Below are 19,007 nucleotides of genomic sequence, written 5' to 3' on the forward strand. Positions count from 1 at the left end.
ATTAATGCAACACTGAGATTTATTTCATTGCTCCTCTCATTTCCTTTGAAGTGAAATACTGTGTTTTATACTTCAAAGTCAATATAGTAGACCTTTACATGATTTTGGACACACATTCCTACATCATACATTGGCAACATCAGCAAAAAAAAAAAAAGTTTAGGCAGAACTATTCTAGTGTAACTTTTTAGTTTACTCTTCAAATTCTAAAAATAAAAATAAGCATTCTACCAGAATTGCTGACAAACCTAATGCCTTGCTAATTCCTGTATGATTTAGTGCCAAAGAATACATTTTCACTGCTTCCTTGATGTCAGAGTGGTGTTTCTATATTTATAAAATGATGGACTTTCCAGAAGCTTATTTTCTGCAAATGGAATCCTAATGGCTCTTATTGATTCCATTAAAAAAGGAAGGTGCTGCTTCCTTTTCTTTCCTACAAGCATGTAGATGGATTTTTTTATTTGGTGATTGATATTTTGTAGCTTGTACATCATTAGATTTTTACCAAAGTGTAATGGATCCTAAAAGTCATTTAAATTTTACCTTTTTTAAAACAGCTTTTCCAATGTCTTTAAAAATAATAGAATGACAGAGAGTGGCAGCTGTTGGAAAGCACTCTTCTGTTACTAGAAGTGTTCTTCATTAAAATAATCCACCTCATTTATGCAAACCTGGTCTTGTTGTAAATAGCTCTAAAGAGGGATATCTAATTTTAGCCACCAAATTGCCTTCCTGCCTTCAGGCTGACTTCTCTAACAACAATCTTCAATTTTATAAACTAAACACATTCCACAAGAATCTATGACAGGATCTGAGGTAAAAATCACATCTACACAGATCTTTTATTGCCAGAAAAAGAAATACTTACACTTCATAATTAAAAACTGAACAGGACACATAAAAGACAAAAATAATTTGTAATATGTACACACATTAGAAAGGATAAATAGCAAATATATTGTAATACTGCATTAAATGTATGCATATGTGAATTCCAGGACCCCCCCCCCCACTGTTGTGTACACTAATTCAAAGGATAAATAAGTGCTAATATAGGACAGAGAATTTCTTAGTGTAAACAATGCCACAGGCTTTTTAATAGGCCTTTGGGCCAATTTAGAAAAACCATGTATTGCCTTTCACACTCCATACCACTTAATTTTAATAGTATTCTATTCACATGTACAATTTCAAGATAGTATAAAAAATTAGGAATCTAAGACTCATTCTTCACACTCAATAAAAACAGGCTGGAGACACTCCAAGGATTTTTCTTTCACTTTTAAAGGACCACTAGCTGAAGACACGCTGATTCGTTTGGGATTTCTTCCTCAAAGCAGTGCAAGAGTCCTTAAATGTAAAAAGTTACATTAGTAGTCACTGCTCAGGCCTACTAATAAAGACTTCTGTGCCTAATTTCAATTCTGACTTTGGATTCACACTAGCATGATGTCCAAGTTGTCACTACTGCCTGCCATGGATGACAAAGATAATGATCCCGCTGGTTTGAATGGCAAGTGACAGACAGACAGCAAGGAGTGTTTCTAAACACAAAGCATTTCATTGCATTCATAGTGTCACATGATTTGTCCTTCAAATCCTGTTTATGTATCTCTGAGGATCCAGAGTATGTCAACATTAAAAAGCCAAAAAATATATTACTTGTTCTGTATGAATGTTCCATGTGTTTTCCTGAAGCATGTGCACTGGGATTTAAAAAAAGACAGTTGAGTTATACTAGGACTAATTTCTGGCAACTGTATTTACTGGCACCAAAGAAAATGACAGTTCTTCCTAAAGTACTGATGACACAAGGACTTATGGCTTGCTATCTTTTTAAGACAGGCTGCATCCACTGAAAAAAACCTACATGCACAGTTGCTTACAGTCTTTCTTTTAAAAAATAATTCTTCCCACTGGCCAAATGCATTGTTGAGCAGCCCCATCCATTCCACTTAGCTCTGTGGACTGATAGACAAAAGTCTCTTTTCCCCCAGCTCTCAGTTCTTTTGTCACCCCCGCTCCCTCTTTGTTCCCTCAGTCCCAGCCCCATGAAGGTGGATGAGATCCTGGCAGCAGGCTCTCCAGCGATTGTCCTCGGCACTTCCTGACTCATGGAGCTCTCACAAAGAAGTCCACTGGCTTGTCCGTGTGGGCTGGCCACAGAACCGTGGTTTGTCTGGACATGGACAAACGCTTCCTCTGGGCTCTCCTCCTAGACTAATCATTTGTCCATTGACAAAAACAAGGGCCACTTTCTTCATTAGCCTCAGGGTAAGCTGTAGCACACACTCATAATCAAGTTCCAGTGCAATTTCAGGTCTTCAGGATGCAATGATTTCCCCAAAGAAAATTGTTACTTGAAATATGGGATGCGGTCAAACAGTTATGGACGATGAAACCTGAAAAGATAAATTAAAATCTTAGAATTATGTGTATTATATTTCAACTGACAATGACACTGATCGTCATCCTGTTCTCAAAGCTGTTTCCTTTTGTCGGCCAGTTATTCCTGATTTCCCTGATCTGTATTGGTTTAGAGTCAGACCTGTTATTTCCTGCTGTCCATCTCTATCTGCTTAGAAAACCAAACAGAGATTTGGTGTGGCTCAAGCACTGTCTGTCTGTGCCATTAACCTGCCAGTGTGGTCCCTGGCAGAGTTTTGCTTGGGCCAGCCAGTGCGTTCAGGTACTGTCTGGGCATGGCTGGGGTTAGCACAGGACAGCAGGCAGGCAGGGAATGGGGAACATCACCCTGTTTTGAGGTGAGAGAAACAGCTTAACTGCATGGATTCAAGCTGTGCCAAGCTTGCTGGCCTCAGGGCCAGAGAAGAGTCTCCAGTCTGTTTGCCAATACAGATTTAGCTACAACTGCGTCCATTATTTGCAGATGCTGTCAGTAAGTATTATCAGAAAAGCTTTGCTAAAGCATAAAAATTAAAATTCTGGGGTTTTAATCCTTGTGCAAAATGAGGCTAACAAAATTTTGTATTTTCTTTTAATTAAGCAGCAAATTTTATAGCATTTCAGATGCTTTCTTCTTATTAACAGCAGTGAACTGAGGTACATGGAGACCCAAATATACCTCACGTTTTTAGGCTTTTAGGTAGGGCGTGTACATCACTCCAGATTGCCTGTATGATGGCTAGAGAAGTGGGTTGCACCAAAAGGTGTCACCAACCCTTTCTATAATAAGTTAGGAACCTACAGCAATTGAAATTCTAAATCATGCTAAACGTAATGAATCCAAGCAAAAGGGTAAGGAGGGCACCAGTATCAGGTTCTCGGTGTATAGACATATATCTCTGTTCAAATGGCTTTAAAAATTAATCTGTCCATGAAGTAGTAAAAGATACAGCAGCCTGAAAAAGGCATAGATAATGATACATCTACACAACAGATTTACCTGAGTTTTTGTTTGACACATTTTCTCTTAATAGTTCCACACATTATCCCTGTAAGTTGATTCAATCCAATACAGGGATGGATTTCTCAAATGAAGGAGGTGTGCACAAAGCCTGACATTCACAACTATGCAGCTGATCTGCTAAATGAGGGTACAGAGGATTGCTAAAAAGACACAGGGGTTTTGTATTTTGTGGAAAAACAATATGCTGGACTATATATAGCATTTTCCTTAGAAACACTTAATGAACACCTGCTAATATGCTCCTCCCAAACTTGTATTGATTTCTTTATTTTTAGAAACTAATTTTCTTGAATTTTGTTATGAAATAACAGAAAGAATCAGTCTAATTTACTAGGACTAGAAAACCAGTCAAGTAACAGTCATTACCATAAATGATGAACAATGAAACCCATTGTTCTTTCTTTTTCAAGTTTGATATAGATTTTTAACATTTCAAATATATTGTAAATACTGATTATAATATTAAATCATCTATATTTAATCTGCAATAATATAGGAAACCATATACTAGAAACTACTTTTGTTTATTAAGCAGCTTCCTTGTTTTCTCAGTCTATCACAGAATAGCCTTTGCTAATCAGGTGCCAATGCAAATGTCTTTTGGTTTGCATAATCTCAGTGATCTTGAAAATAATTGATGTATGAGAAATTAATGCTGTGGCTAGAGAATTCTGTATATGGTTTCATTAAATCACTTTTGTTGTATCAATCCAATATTACGTAGCAGAAAACATAATTTTTAATGAGACGTCCCAGGGAAAATAAGATCTCTTTTTATTTTCAAAATTGCAATTGACTTAAAACATTTGCATGTTATTCTGCTCTTAATTAGTTTTTTCTAGTGTTACTCTTCTGACTTCTGTGTAGTAACTCCACAACATGACCAGTGAAACAAAGGAGCAGGGATAAAGAACAGAAAAAAACTGACTTCCCTCAGGTTGAAATTGTTTCAGCACCCTATAGAATCATTGCCTGCACTGATCACAGTTTGGCTGCTCCTATTTTTTACTCCATTTTCAAAGGCCCTCCTTGAAGAAAATAATTCACTTTTTTACTGGTTTGTCACTGCGAGATTCCTGGTTCAGCTTTCAAGAATCCAGTTGTAATCATCCTCAACTGTTCTCAAAGCTCATGAAAAAATATCCAATTCTTTTTGTATGAATCATACCTGTCTGTACTTAGGCTTCAGTATTGCAAAGCAACTCTAGAAACACAACAATGTAAGCAGGGACGTGGTTTCTATACCTGCTATTTTTATTCTCTCCCTTGGGTGCTCTTTTTTTTAAAGTAGTATTTTTATACATTCTGAAAAAGATATACTATGTGCAACCTAATGAGAAAATGACATCAGAAGCCAAATGAAAAGATACATCTCCATGTTTGAAAAATACATTTTCTAATGGTCAGAATGCAATGCTACATTAAAACCCTGCATCCTGGTTCATCTTCTGGCTTAGGTTTGCTGTCTGTGAAGCTGGTTTGGATTTTTAAAAATGAATTTGTTTATGTTGTATCTACACAGAAGTGATATTATTATTTTTAAAAACTCCATGCTTTGGTGAGAAAGGAATCACTGAAGTTGTGAAATCAAACAGTGAAGTAGAAGATACATGAAACGCCCATCATGAATTTTACTTGTGATGCGTTTTTTAATTTGGTGATTCACACTCACTAGCTCAGATCCTGAGTTTGGTTGAAACAGTAGCAGGAAACAGAAGGGACCCAGTCTTAGATAACTGGTTCTGTCTGACAATTTTCTGCAGAAGCAAAGACATGAATACTATGGACACAATGTGGGCCAACCTAACATCAAGTTTTGATTGCTGGTGGCAATTTCCAGCCTTTGTAACTTCCAAGAAAAATGAACACAGCCATGGAGATTTCAGAAAGTGTGTCCCTCCCCCTAGGAATAATTCTGCCAAGTCTGAAACCCTGCTAAAATACTGTGGACACTTCAGAGCTTCTTCAAATAACAATGCTTCAGACAACATCTTGGTGTTATCCGAAGCAAAGAACAAAACAAATCCACATTAACACTTTAGAAGTGGCAACAAGGGAATCTATCTTGTTCCCCAGAAACCACTGCCAGGAGCCTAAGTGACCCTTAGAGCTTTTCTGAAGTTCAAAGCATCATCTAATTTTCACTTATGAAATGCATCTACACAAATGTATACTTTAATGAGCAAGGGAGTGCTGCCAGAGAAAGGAAGCCCCTTTTATTTTGTGTGCTTGAAGATCACTAACTTCATCTGTAAGAACTGATGGGTTCTTGCATAAGATTATTTTTTAGATTCTCCAATCTTTTTCTACATAGTGACCAATCCATTGCAGTCACCTGCACTGCTGTATAGAGATGGCATCAGCAATAGTGGGAATTCCAACAGAATCAGTGGTGGGATTCAAGGGGACTCATGATAGGAATGCACACAAATCATGACACAACTGCAGAGAACTTGCAGGAAAGCAGAGGGTTGCTGTCATACTTGTTTCTCACACTTACACAAGAAGGGGGAGTCACCCACCTGGTAAATTGCCGACTTTCCTCGTGTACTTCCATTTCTGTGCTTTTGAATTCATTCAGTTCTTTCCGTATTGCTGCCTAATAAGCAATAATGATATATGCAACCGTAAGAAATATGATATTTCAGGAAAACAAAGAGTCTGAAAGCAACGTGGCCCTATCATTGCAGGTGCCTTACAGTTCCCATTTCAATTTTTCCTTACTGTAACCCACAGCTCTCACACATTTCTGATCATCAACATGAATGACTTTTCAATTAGAGCTGTTCAAAGTACACATTCACTACAAAGAAATGCAAAGCATCAAGCACCAAAAGTAAACCAAGAAACACCAAATCAACTGCAATGGGTGAACAAAGCCCAGACTGAAACAGAGCACTTCTACTGACAAAAATGGGCAAGGGGTTGGATTACCCTGACAATCACTTGCTGAGTAGGCAGACAGGAGGGGATTCTATCTCCAGGCACAGCCCTGAGGAGCTGGTGAGTCACTCTGCCAGCACAGGCACTGTGTGCACAGCAGGGTCCTTGTATCTCCCCTCTGGAGACAGGACTTCAGGAGTGCAGGATGAAAAGTTTTTTTTTTTTAATGGAATTAATCACTTGGTTTGATTAGTTTTATTTAAAATGACATTAATATTTGGACATTTCAGTCTTGGATTTTTAGTTGGCAGATACTAAAGAACAGCAGAAATTCAGTACAGTTTGTAAATGCCTTGTTGCTTATGTTAAGAGACTGATAAGCAATTTACTTCATCAAGTAAATACAGTTTCTGAAATATTCTAATATATACTACAAGAGGTTTTGTTTCTATGCCACACACCTTCACTGTAAAAGGAAATGACAGTTTACTCTTACTCATTCTTTTCTTTCATCAGTTTAAATAAGACAGTATCATTTCATTAATCCCCAAAGAAACGTCATCTAATGTGCATGCCTTTCAGTGCAGAGCAGACAAGCAGCATGATAAAATTATACCATCAGCAGGCTGCAGTCTTATAAATGATAAACTTTGCTTTAAGCAGGGGTGGTTGTGTTTAGCCACAACAGCATGCTTACATGAGGCTGCTGTAGAGCTAGTGAAGCCAGTGACTTCTGAGCACCAAATCAGCAACAAAGACAGCAGAGCTCCAGCTCTGTAATAGAGCTGCAGCACAATTTTCTGCTCCTACCGGAATTAGAAGAATGATTTCTCTTGGAAAAAAAGGACAAGGGAGTTTTCAGGCAATCCCAACTCTGCTTTTCTGCTAAGGCCAATAAATTTGGGGTGGAGAGGATCAGCCTTGGGCAGCTGTTAATTACAAAATGAATTGAGACTAAAACCTGCTACCCTGAAGTAGGTAGGCAACTCCATTGTGTTTTTCTAGTGCAGTTTACCCTGGCTGGTCAAAGTGGAGGTGCTGGGTCCTCTAACCTCCCACAGACTATGGGAGGACTGGACAGTGCTCAGTATCTCCCATAACCAACATCTACACACTTTTCTGACTACATTTTCAACTATTTCACCTTGGCCTGAGACAACTGTCAGACGAGCTGGCCATTTTTAAGTATTAATATTAAAATACAAGCTGAAATAAAATCAGTGCTTCACTACCCTTAGCTAAAATAGAGTGGGCTCTTGCACACACCACTTTTCATGTCAAGCACATCTCACAGGAGTTCCATTAAGTCCACAGGTCTTGGTTCAGACCCCGTGCTTTAAGACCCAGCACTTTGGGCTACCTGAATCTTACAGCTCTCCTTTCATTAAGTAATGTAGGAGGGAAATGGAAGAGTACCTTATGGTAACCTTTGACTGATACTTTTTAAAAATGAGAATCACAGGATCATTTATCTCATCCTTTGTAGTCAGGCAGCAGAGCTTTATTAACTGTAGGATGTTAGGGGCAGTCCTCCCAAGAAGTTCTGCTGCATGCTCATGGTCATTCCCTGCACTGGTGGTCATGGCCAAGAACCTTGAGGAGGATGGAGGAACTTCTACCTTTTTTTCACTCAAATGAATGGCAAAAGAAACTCCTGGTAGCAGTGACGCAGACTCATGCCTGCAAATCCCTGCATGAATTCCCAAAGATCAGGGCCACCTTTGGTAAACTTTTATCTGTCTTAGCAAGGTTTTAAAAAATAGAAAACAAAAATTAGAAATTCTGGCTCAAACTGTCATAATGGAGGTGTAAAATATGCTCATAATAGGCACCTGAGTGGGTTTTCTTAGCTGCAAGCAGTAGACGCACAGTAGCACCATGACAATCTTGCTGTCACCAGCAGATGTCATTTGTGATGCTGGCAATCAAGAGAATGTAAACCAGAAGAAAGCTCCCCAAAAGTGACAGATGAAAGCCTTTTCTTTTAATCTGCATTTGTGCCTTGCCTTGTCTGCAGGAGTTAGCCTGGCCCAAGGCTTGTCAGCGCGACGGTCGTAATCCGGAGATTCCGTGACCTCCACGTACTCGTTAAATCGAAGGATTCTTCTCGCCTGAAGTTCAGCCACTGTAGGCCTCAGACTGAGCTGTAAGCAGGAGGCAGAAAATAGTATGCTTAATAAGATGAAATGAAATAAAAGAGAAGGGTATGATGTAATCTCAAGAGAACTTTAATGGTATTTCTAAATAGGGTCACTTTCAGGTGTCTAAAAAAAGGCACCATCCTGGGAGTGCTGCGCAGGAATGGGGAGGCAGCCTAACCTGATTTCTTAAATTATAAAAATAGTCTTTGTTGGGCAGGTCACAGAGAATCATGACAGTTATCCCTGGAATGTTAATTGTGACTTTGCAACTGGCACTACCCCACTAGGCCATCTGCATGAACAGTTATACCGTGTTAAAACTGTAATATCAAAAATACGTGACATTTGGAAGTATCTGCCCTGGTTTTGACCATCTAGGGGTCATTATAATGCCAAATTGTTTCAATCACCTCAATCAATATTCACTTTAATTAACTAAGGATTATCATATTAAGGAAACTGTATTTTTGCAGAGACAGGCAGACCAGGGATACTTATGAAAACTCCTCCCATCCTCTCCCAGAACAGACCTGTAACTGCTCCATTTCCAGGGACAATGAGCATGATCCCACCTGCAGAAGTTTAGACCACTGATGTGGTTAGAAAAGCACTGAAGGGATGTTGTAGGGATCACATTGTTTTGCTGCCCTCACCACTGCTCTAGGAAGGAGTGGATCAGCAGGTGTGGCTGCCCTTGACCATATGTGACAGGGGTGGTCCTGCTGCAGAGGAAAACTGTCACTTATGTCTCCTGCTGAGAAACAGCAATATGGTCAGACTCGGTATGCTTCTCCAGGTGTGGGGAGCTGGACAGCACGGGGGGTTCCCCCAACAAGGGCTTGGCTTGTACTGCTTTCCAAGCAGATTTCTAATCTGGGAAAATGACTGATGGACATTTGCAGCAATGTCTACACACTGATTTTCAGATTCTTATGAAACATAATTCTATGTACAAAAATACACAATACAAAAAAGCACATCATCACCTTTCTACTGAGTCTACGTTTTATTTCTCTTTTGGCTTCCTGTTCCTCTTCTTCATTCTTCTCTGTTTTCAGAAGAGATAAAAAGGAGTGAATATTTAAGTATTATAACAGCACATACTGTATTTCTCTTGGTTGAAAGCTTCAGAACTCCAAGTCCTGGCTCATGTTTCCTCATATTTCTGGATGATGCCGCCTGTGTTGTCTGCTTTTTGGCTTTTGTCTGCTCTCATTCTTTTCCCTATCCGCATTTCCCCTGATTCTGTAGACATCTCAAGTCAACTGTGGGTCATGAGCACAGCAAAGAGAAGGTGCCTGTCATTTCCTTTCTGTGTACCAGCAAGCAAGTACCCTGAAAGAGTTGCCTGATGTTTCAATTACTTATTTTAGCATTACAATGACTGTTGCTTTTACTTCCAACATTGATTTTAGAATAAGAGTCTAATTTATAAATGCCAAGTGAAAATTTTACTCCATTTGAATTACCCAAGTTCCTTCTACTGCTACAGACACGAATCAATGACATTTGTTTCACTGGCATTTGTCAGTAAATTGGTTTTATTATATAATTTTTTTCCTGGTTTTATAATGGGGGCATATAATCCAACACTCAAGCCCTCTTGGTTAAGGGCCACTGGCTGGACCAGATGAACCAGTACAGCAGAAAATGATGTCCATTTTTAGGATGTATTTGGGCATATGAATGAAACAATTTCCTTTTAACAAACTTCTGTTCTAACCAAAGTTGATTTTTCAACTGCCAATGAAAAGCACACTTAGAAAGACATGTTTGTGTGTGCTCAGCATATTTTTAAATTGATGTATGGTTTGAAGGACAGTACGTGCCCTTACAGTCCAAATCTGATGGTTAAATGCAAAGTTTTTGGCTGAAATATCCCACCTAGAGAAATGCATAAAGTTCTGATCCTGTTTTATTCATGGTTGGAGATTACAGACTCTGCATTACAGTTCAAGGCTAACTATAAATGTAAAGAAATTCATTTGTTCTGGATACAGCCAACTTGTATAGCTGAAAAGGGAGTTTTAAAACCTGGTATAGTGGTATTTGCCTTGTTTCCTATGGCCAGCCTGCTGTCTTAGTAGAGGTGACCTGGCCTGAGGAGAATTTCTGTGTAATGACTTTCACAGTGGAGAAAATGCTACAACAGGACACCTCATGGTACTTGCAGATATCCTTTGCTTACTCAAATGCTTTCATATAATAAGAATATCAGGGAAAGGAGGAGAGGACAAATTATAAAAATAAAAAAGTAAGAAGGTAAAAAGTAGGAAAAAGGCAATGCTTGCCCAAGATCTTCTCTTGTGAGAAGATTCCAACACCAACATCAGGTTTCCAAGAGCAAGGTGCAATCGCACAGGCTTGCTGCCAGGATTAGGTTGGATTTCAGGTTGATGGTGATGTTACTGAGATACTGAAATATGGATGTAATTTATGGTTTATTAACTGCTTTCCTGTTAAATGGAAAAGAAATGAATAGCCTGTTTCCATAGAGGAACTGTAAATGGATTCAAACTGAAGAATAACTGTAACTGGAGAGTTATAGATTAATCTACACTTTAATTTTTTTAAATTAATGTATCTATCAATAAATAAGTTGGGTATTTTTTAAGGAATTGTAACTTTAAAGGATAACTAACTCATAATATCCTCATCTAAAAAAGTCAAAAGGTCTCTAGCTGTTTCGAGACAGATAAATCATCTGTAGGCTTTTGTTTAAACATCCTGTCTTTGCAATCAATAGACACAGCAGCTGAGGTAATTAAACACAAACTATTACTTTGGGGTTCCATTCACTTGGGAATCATGTGACATAAAAAATTTTGTCCCCTCATGAATGGAATTAAGTCCTACTTTAGACAATCTCCAGTCACAGGAAAAAAGACAATTGAATGTACACATCACTGTACTGCCCTTTCCTTACTTTAGTTTGTAAAATATGCTGTGCATTACTCATATCTTGGCCTTTTTTTTCTATCTAAACTACAGTGTTTCCTAAGATCCTTCATGTAAGAAACAGAGGCTCACACTGCTTAATGTATGCCTTAAGGAAGAACTACCAACAGCATGGCACCTGAAATAGTGTTTCTCTGTATTTTGGGAGAGGATAAAATACCTTAAAAATCTTTCTCTAGACATTTAGGAAGGTTGAAGGTTAGCTGCCTATCCCAAGCTGTGAAGCCAGATCCCTTTGGAGAGCAGATGACTGCACAGCAGGATGGGAGACAAGGGAAAACCCCCCAAAAGGGCAAGCATCTTAGTGACTGGGCAGAGGGTGTTGGTACCCCTTGGAACAGGCCATCTTCTGGAGGATAATTCCAACAGGAGACACCATGAGCATCCTTAAATCCTGGGAAAAACAGGAGAGGATCAAACCCATGGGGAACAGACAGTCTTCTGCATGAGAGGTCAGGCACAGGATTTTATACATTCAAACTGGTTTACTTCTAGCAATAAAACTCAAGAGCTAAAGGAAATGGACTGAAATCTTGGGGCTGCTAGTATTGCACTGAATCTGCTGTTTTACACATGGGCCCCTGTCTCTGGCACTGACTTGTACCTAAAGCACCATTTTCCCACCTCCAGCCTGCTGGGCAGAGTCTTGCTTTAAGCCTGGTGCTACAGAAACGCTGCCTGGATACAAATACCTACAAACAGTAAAAACTACAGCGTGTTTTTGGTCTTTTAAGGTAAAAGTTTTGAAAGGTGCTGTAGGGAGTTAAGAAGATGTGTGGTGCTAAAAATAATGGGTCTGGTGCTCCTGGTGCCTGTAGGTGTTGTGGAAAATTCCAGCCAGAGGGCCAAGATTTGGCTGCAGGTATGAAGTGACTCACTTGGCCAAACAGGAACACATTAATGCACAGGAACACACTTATCACTGCTTTCCACCTTAAAAGCAGATCTAATCTGTGTGATGTGGAGAGAGAAAATATAAACACAGCGTTCTCAGCTGCAAGTCCCCTCCTCAGATGTCCTGCTGCTGCCCTATTGGCAAAGAACCAGCCCAGCAAGCGCCCTGTGCTTGCAGAAGTCTCTGATTAGATCCCAGAAAAACTATGGCTTCCCTCCTTCCCTCCCTGCAATTCCTGGGAGGTCAAACTGGGATTTGACTCCTAATTGAAACAATTTTGTTTAGCATCAGTTATTGTGACCGTCAAGTTAAATAATCCACCAGTCAAAGCCAAACAAGCAGCTTCCCTGTCATCTATACATTATTGCCCCTGCACTTTTACCACATTACATCTGATCACCTTCTGTTCTGTGGGACATTTGTTTTGTAACAGAAGGGGAGAAGAAAAAAGACAAATTTTCCTGCCTGAGGACTGCTCCATTCTTGACCAAAAAGTACTCCTGGAGCATAAAACCGAACTTTCCATTGTGTCCCTATGGGATTAGCTATGTTTAGAGTTCTCTGTGGGCTTGCTAACGAAAGAGAAAGAAAAGAAAAACAAAGCACTTGCTTCTTGCAGTGCTCTGAAATGCACAAAGCTGTTTCACTTTCCTGGTCTTACAAGAAAAGATAACCATTAATATTCCTTAACAAGCTTTGAGAGCTAAACCCCATTTTCTACAAAGCCATTGCTGGCAGGCGTGCAGGTGCACTGTACAAGAAATTCACTGTCCCTTACAAATACAGGGAAAAATTACAGTTATCTTAATCTGAAATTCTTGGAAGACTAAAAAGTTTCTTTGCCATAATGCAATACTATAAATACTGTTGGTTCAAAGCCAGTGTACAAGAAGCCTGCCTTCATAAAAAACACAGGGCTTTATGTATTCCTTCAAGTGGACTCTTAAGTTGTCGTAACTTTGTTTTAGTGTGGGAAGTCTCAGAAGTCTGGATAGTTTTATCCAAACAGTTTTTAAACAAATCCGCCTGCAATGTCTTGCGATGGTACTTGGAAACAGGATTTTCAGTAACTGGTTTATCTGGAAATATTATCAAAACAAAGCTTCTTGCAAAACAAACTTGCTCACTAACTGGAAATACAAAAAAAGAAAAAAAGTAGGTTTCTTTTTTCTGAATGTCTTAGAAGATTTGGGCTGAACTTTATCCTGAAGTAAACATTTGGACCTTTACCACTTAATGTAACCTCCAAGTCTGATAAATATGACTCAAAAGAATACATCCCCTTAGCTGCAGTTTACATACACACAATAATATAACTCTCCCCATCCACTGCTTAAAAAATATGAGGAAGGAAACTTTATGAAAGAAATCCCAACTTACTCACAAAAGCTCACTACACCAACAAAGGCATTTAAGATGTGCAAACATTTTCAAATGATCCACAGTAAGGAATAGCAAAAATTTTGATGTAAAATATAAGTGCCTTATGGTTTAGAGAGAACTTGCACCCTGAAAGGACTCTGAGTCAGACTCTCATCACAAACCCTGTCTTGGTTTTGGTTTGCTTTGGTTTTAATAGAACACTTTCAACTTGAAATATTTTATATCTCAGTGATGAGCAAAAAGCAGTTCCTTCATGTGCTCACAAGGGCCTCTGTGATTTTTTTATGATTTACAATTCTGCTTCCCAGCCTTCATTTTTCGCTCTCCCTGGCCTCTTTAAGGCACCCCCAGCAGCAGCAGGGGAGGATGGCAGGAGGCACTGAGTGCAAAGCCTGGTGCGCTGCCAAAAGCTTAAAGTAAACAAGCTGAAACAGGAGAGGAAATCTATTAACTGCTTTCCAGTCTTGAGCTACTTATTGCAAGAGCAGTGAATGGAATAAACACTGGCAAAAGGGGATATTAAATACATCACAGGTTTGCTGCTGGCTTGGTCACCTCGAGATAAGCGAGAAAGGGCAATAAGGGAGCCCAGCTGGTGTTCCCAGCCCAGTGGCTGTATCCTGGCCCAGCAAAGATGCTTTGGATTTATGCTTCTCACACAGTCCAGCATGAGCAGTTTGTCATATAAAAAAAAAGTTCTTATTTCCAATTTTATTTTTATTTATCTTTGAAATTTATAGGTTTGGAAATTACAGTTTTAGAAAGTCTATTCACATTATGTGCTAGACAGGAGTTCCCTGATCCCTCTCCTGTGCAAGCATGAACTGTAGCTTCCCTTTTCAGTAAGATATGGCACTATTTGGCATTTGAGAACTCAAACAACAGCAGTAAGATTTTATTAGCTTTTTATTATCGGGATGGTTTGCCTGAAAGCCAATAATTGCCCTCTCTCTGATTTGCTAGGCTGAGCAAGTGACAGAGTCATCAGTCCATGGAAGCTGTCAGGTAAACATCCCATTTTCTTTTCTTCCCTTCCCATTAGCGTGCTACACATCAGGGCTGACACCAGACTTGCATGGATGAGCTCCAACTTTACTGAACAATTGCTGGAAATACCGTAACAGCATCATACCAACTCTTTGATCAGGTGTGAGAAGTTCTCATGCCTTAAGAGTTTTTTTTGTTTGCTATTTGTGTGATTTTTGATTTATTGCTATAAAGTGTCTTTTCTTCATTTATTTCTTCTACTTAACCATCGAGTACTAGCCACCTCTGCAGGATGAACACAGGACTAGGTGGAGCTGGGCATGGCACCTGCTGCACTCTGTGTTTAGGTAACAGCTTCATTGTGGAAAGATTCATAAAGGAGGACAAAACAATGCTTGTTCTGAAGAGTTTGCCAGCCAAAGAACAGAAGCAACATAAGTAAATGGCAGAATAGGTATAAAGGGTAAACATCTAATGTACTTCCTCCACCCCTGACTATTTGAATTACAGACTTTTTTTTCAGCATAGATATTAGGAATGATTTAATCAGTGGGAAGATATTCAGTGAGATTCTCATGCATGTTTCAGTACAGAAGACATTTATGTCAGCAGTGAATATGAAGGCCAGCATGCTGAAGTAGCTGACATATACCTATTGACTTTCTGCTGAACACTTTGCCTTTCTTCTTTCTACTCCTCCTTTCAACCTCTGCCCTTCCATCCCACCTGCACCTCCAACTGATATTCCTTTCTCCTCCTCCTCCTCCTCATAAAAATCAGGGGGAAGGTTAACTAGCTTAGAACTATTTCTAAAAGGTAACCAAGTCATTCTTGGTCTTTGGGACCAGCTTCAGAAGTGAGATTGTGACAAGTAAAATTTGGCACATTCAATAAATTTTCAAAGCTACCATTACAGGTTAGTGTATAAATCAAGTGTTGACAAATTATTTTCTAGAACATCATTTCTCTCTAGTTACGGTTCTAATACTGGAGCAACAATGATGGTCTTCCATATGAATCCAACACCTGCTCCCTTTCTAAGCAAACACTGTATGAAACCGGAATGAAATACTTACGCTTCAGGATATTTCTTTGCTCCAGCTCTTCAGTTGTGGGCCTCTGGCTAAGCCTCCTGTGAGAACAAAGTAAATGACTGATTTAAAACCAGATCTAAATGACACATTAGGATTTGTAATACAGCTTAAAAAAATGTAATTTCTGGAAATAATTTTCAGGCAGTTATAACAACTGCTTATGTAACCAGAGTGGCCATTTGTTTTAAAAGATGTAGCGTTGTCATTTGAACACATGAATAACTGATACTTGAATAATATTACAGAATTTGTACTAGCAAATTTATAGTCCTCACAGGTATAATTTTATTAATAAATCCATATACCTTTTTTGTTCCCAAGAACCATCATTATAATCAGTTGTGCAATTGTTGGATTATTCTCAGGTATTTTGAATGAATTTTGATATTTTTGATATTTTGAAGTCTTACTAAAGTTTTTTAAAAAAACAAAACCAACAAAATCCATAAGCTGTTCATTCCTCATTAATTTGTATGTACAATACAACTGGGAGCTTCACCTGAAATGTAATTTTATTTAGTTACCTAAATAACAACTGCCATTACAAAAAGCCCAAACTGAGATAATAATTTTCTGATTTGTACATGGTTGATGTTGTCTCTCTTCTTACTAAACAAGTCCACTTGTTCACTTGAGGAAAGGAGCAAGATAAATTTCAGCAGTAAAACTTATTTTGCATGTGTGTTCAAGATAGGTGTCTATTCATCAACACTCACACAGTTCACTACAAGCTGTCTTTAGTCTTGTGACACTCATCCAATTCAAAACACTCTTGCACTTACAGATTTGTCCCTGGGGACTGGCAGGTTTACCACAGGTGACCAGTCCCAGCTGTAGAAAGTCCCAGGTGGGAGCCTGACTCAACCCTGACTGAGCTGTGGGAACAGATTTTCCACCAGACCTCGATGCCGCCAGGGGCTGACCACCAGGCCAGGAATTTTTAACAAACTGGCATCAAACTTGGATGTGATTTTGGGTATGAGCACAGCCCTGATGTACACAGATCGTGTCTCCTGCCACCAAAGCAGAGCTGTGTGCATTGCCTTTCAGCTCTCCAGCAGAGCCCCAAAGCAGCTTCTGCAGTTGCAGCCCCCAAGGGAGGACTGACAAGCAGGATGTGATCACCAGAGCTGGGATTTGTTCAGGAAAGCGATGATAACAACCACACCTCTTTATTGGCAGGAGAAAAATGACTCTTGGGCTCTGCACAGTAGATGTACCACTCTTACAGTTCAGTAATGAAACAGCTGCCTTGGCCAGACACCCAGTTCACAGAGCAACTCAGCTCATCTTCTGGGTGTTGGTGCAGGGCTGTGTACTCTGTACTGGAGCAGTACCAACATGACTACCCTGTATCTGGGAATCTCCAAAAAACACAGGACATCCTCCAAATCTGGACAACATTCCTGAGGCAAACAGAAACAGGGACAGGTCTAGCAAAATACAGGCATGCTGTAGTCTATTCTCAGAGACCACAAAAGCCAAAATAAACATGAAGATTTTTTTAAAAAAACCTGTAAAAGGCAAGTGAATTTTTAATGCAATGTTCTCAATTCCAGAAGGAGAAAGTAATATACATCCCACAGCAGTTTAACAGCTTGAGAAAGACGTGTCTCAGCACTGGGTACAGTAAAACACTAAACACTGACCAGCTCAACTTCTTTTGCTGGAATCAGCATATGATAACGAAGGACTTGGAGAGCCAGGGGAAGACGAGAAGGGTCAGAATGGACAACATGCACAGTCATGCTCTGTGGGTCAGGAAATAGTGCTCTGCCTGAGATGGGTATACAAGTGGAAATTCTGCTAACAAATCTGAGAAAGAACCAGAACCACAGCATTGACTGTTGTAGACTCATTCTTACCCTCTTCCTCTTCTTTCCCTTTTTAACCAAAGTACCCAAAACTCCAAAAGCTCTCCAGTTTTGTTTCTTGCAGAACAGAAAATCTATTACTGACAATTTGCAGAACAGAAAATCTATTACTGACAATTTAAAGTTTTGTGAGAAATAAAACCACCATTTTCCAGATAGTTGTACCACAAAGATCCTGCAGTGCACATTGGGCTGCATTTAAAACATGAACCCAGTGTTCTCGATTCTCTTCCTCCATCTCCACCCAGTGAAACCACACTGACCCTGTGACTGATACCTCACAAGCTTTGTTCCAATCTGATGTCTGATTTCCTGCCTCTCCTCTTCGGATGTACGCTGCAAGATGTTTTTGTCTTCTAACTCTTTCTTAGATGGTCTGTTGCCAAGTTTGATAGCAAGAGTATCCCTACGACGAATTTTACTTGCCAAAGAGCCTGAGAAAAGGAGGAGTAGGGTAGATTTAGTTCATTCATGCTCAGGTTACAGACATAAACTCCCAGTGAGAACTTTAATACCTCCCCAAAGCAACCTTGTTCCCACATGCAGGAGAGGAATTTCAATTAACATCAAAAGAAAAATTTTAGCTCAGTTCATGAAAATAAAAAGCTAAAAGGCTTGGAGAGAAAAGCCAAATTGATACAAACATCACTTGTCATCTGTGAAGTGATAGGATAAAAATGACAAATCTACACTAAAATGTCTTTGAAGTCTAATACATTACAGGTTGGCTTATTTAACTACTTAGTATATTTAGCAACCTGCTGCTCGTTTTCTTCGGCCTTAAATGGCTTAGTCTCATTCTATCATAATTTCCCTCATTCTTTCAACTTTTTTTCAATTAATTACCACTTAGTTCTTTTATAGTGCTTTCCATCTCTAAGTTATTTGTAAACTAAACCAAAAAATACAGCTTAGAAAAGTGCTCTGAGTGCCTGTAAAACAACCTAGGCAGGAACCCCCAGACACTGCAGCAATCTGTTCTGCATAAAACCAACACTCTAGGGACAAGGGCTTTGCAGCTTGGCCAGCATTAGCTTCAGGCAGCTGTGGAAGGAATGGCATTTTTCACAGCCTTTATAGTATTTCCCTTGTGTCTTGACATTCTGACCAAGATGGCCTACAAATGCCTTAGGTGGCAGATTTTCACTGTGTAAGGCAGTTTGGTAAGACCACAGGCTCCCAGCTCACTTTCCATAAGACACTGTGCTGCTGAGTGAACACAGGCATTCTTGGTTTCTATCACTTTGGGTTGTATTCAAACCCAAGAAAGCACTGCAGAAGACTTCAGCCTCTTGAGCTACCTAGCACTTCACCTTCTTCTGCACCAGTGGCTAAGGAAAAAAAACAAAAAACATGTTC

General features: G+C 39.4%; 1 protein-coding gene across 4 annotated transcripts in view; it reads right to left on the reverse strand.

Annotated features, from left to right (window-relative positions):
• Positions 1-826: 826 nt before the first annotated feature.
• The window catches only part of PHACTR2 (phosphatase and actin regulator 2), a 131,510-nt gene continuing 113,329 nt past the window's right edge, over positions 827-19,007 (reverse strand). For all 4 annotated transcript variants that reach the window (XM_064708270.1, XM_064708267.1, XM_064708269.1 and 1 more), the window contains 6 exons: positions 17,926-18,082; positions 15,757-15,812; positions 9,444-9,505; positions 8,323-8,460; positions 5,956-6,032; positions 827-2,405 (listed from right to left, as the gene is read on the reverse strand). In XM_064708270.1, the coding sequence (XP_064564340.1) occupies positions 2,390-2,405; positions 5,956-6,032; positions 8,323-8,460; positions 9,444-9,505; positions 15,757-15,812; positions 17,926-18,082 (506 nt within the window). In that variant the 3' untranslated portion in view covers positions 827-2,389. The remainder of the gene's footprint in view (positions 2,406-5,955; positions 6,033-8,322; positions 8,461-9,443; positions 9,506-15,756; positions 15,813-17,925; positions 18,083-19,007) is intronic.

The sequence above is a fragment of the Zonotrichia leucophrys genome, chromosome 3 (assembly GCF_028769735.1).
Source record: "Zonotrichia leucophrys gambelii isolate GWCS_2022_RI chromosome 3, RI_Zleu_2.0, whole genome shotgun sequence".
NCBI lineage: Eukaryota > Metazoa > Chordata > Aves > Passeriformes > Passerellidae > Zonotrichia > Zonotrichia leucophrys.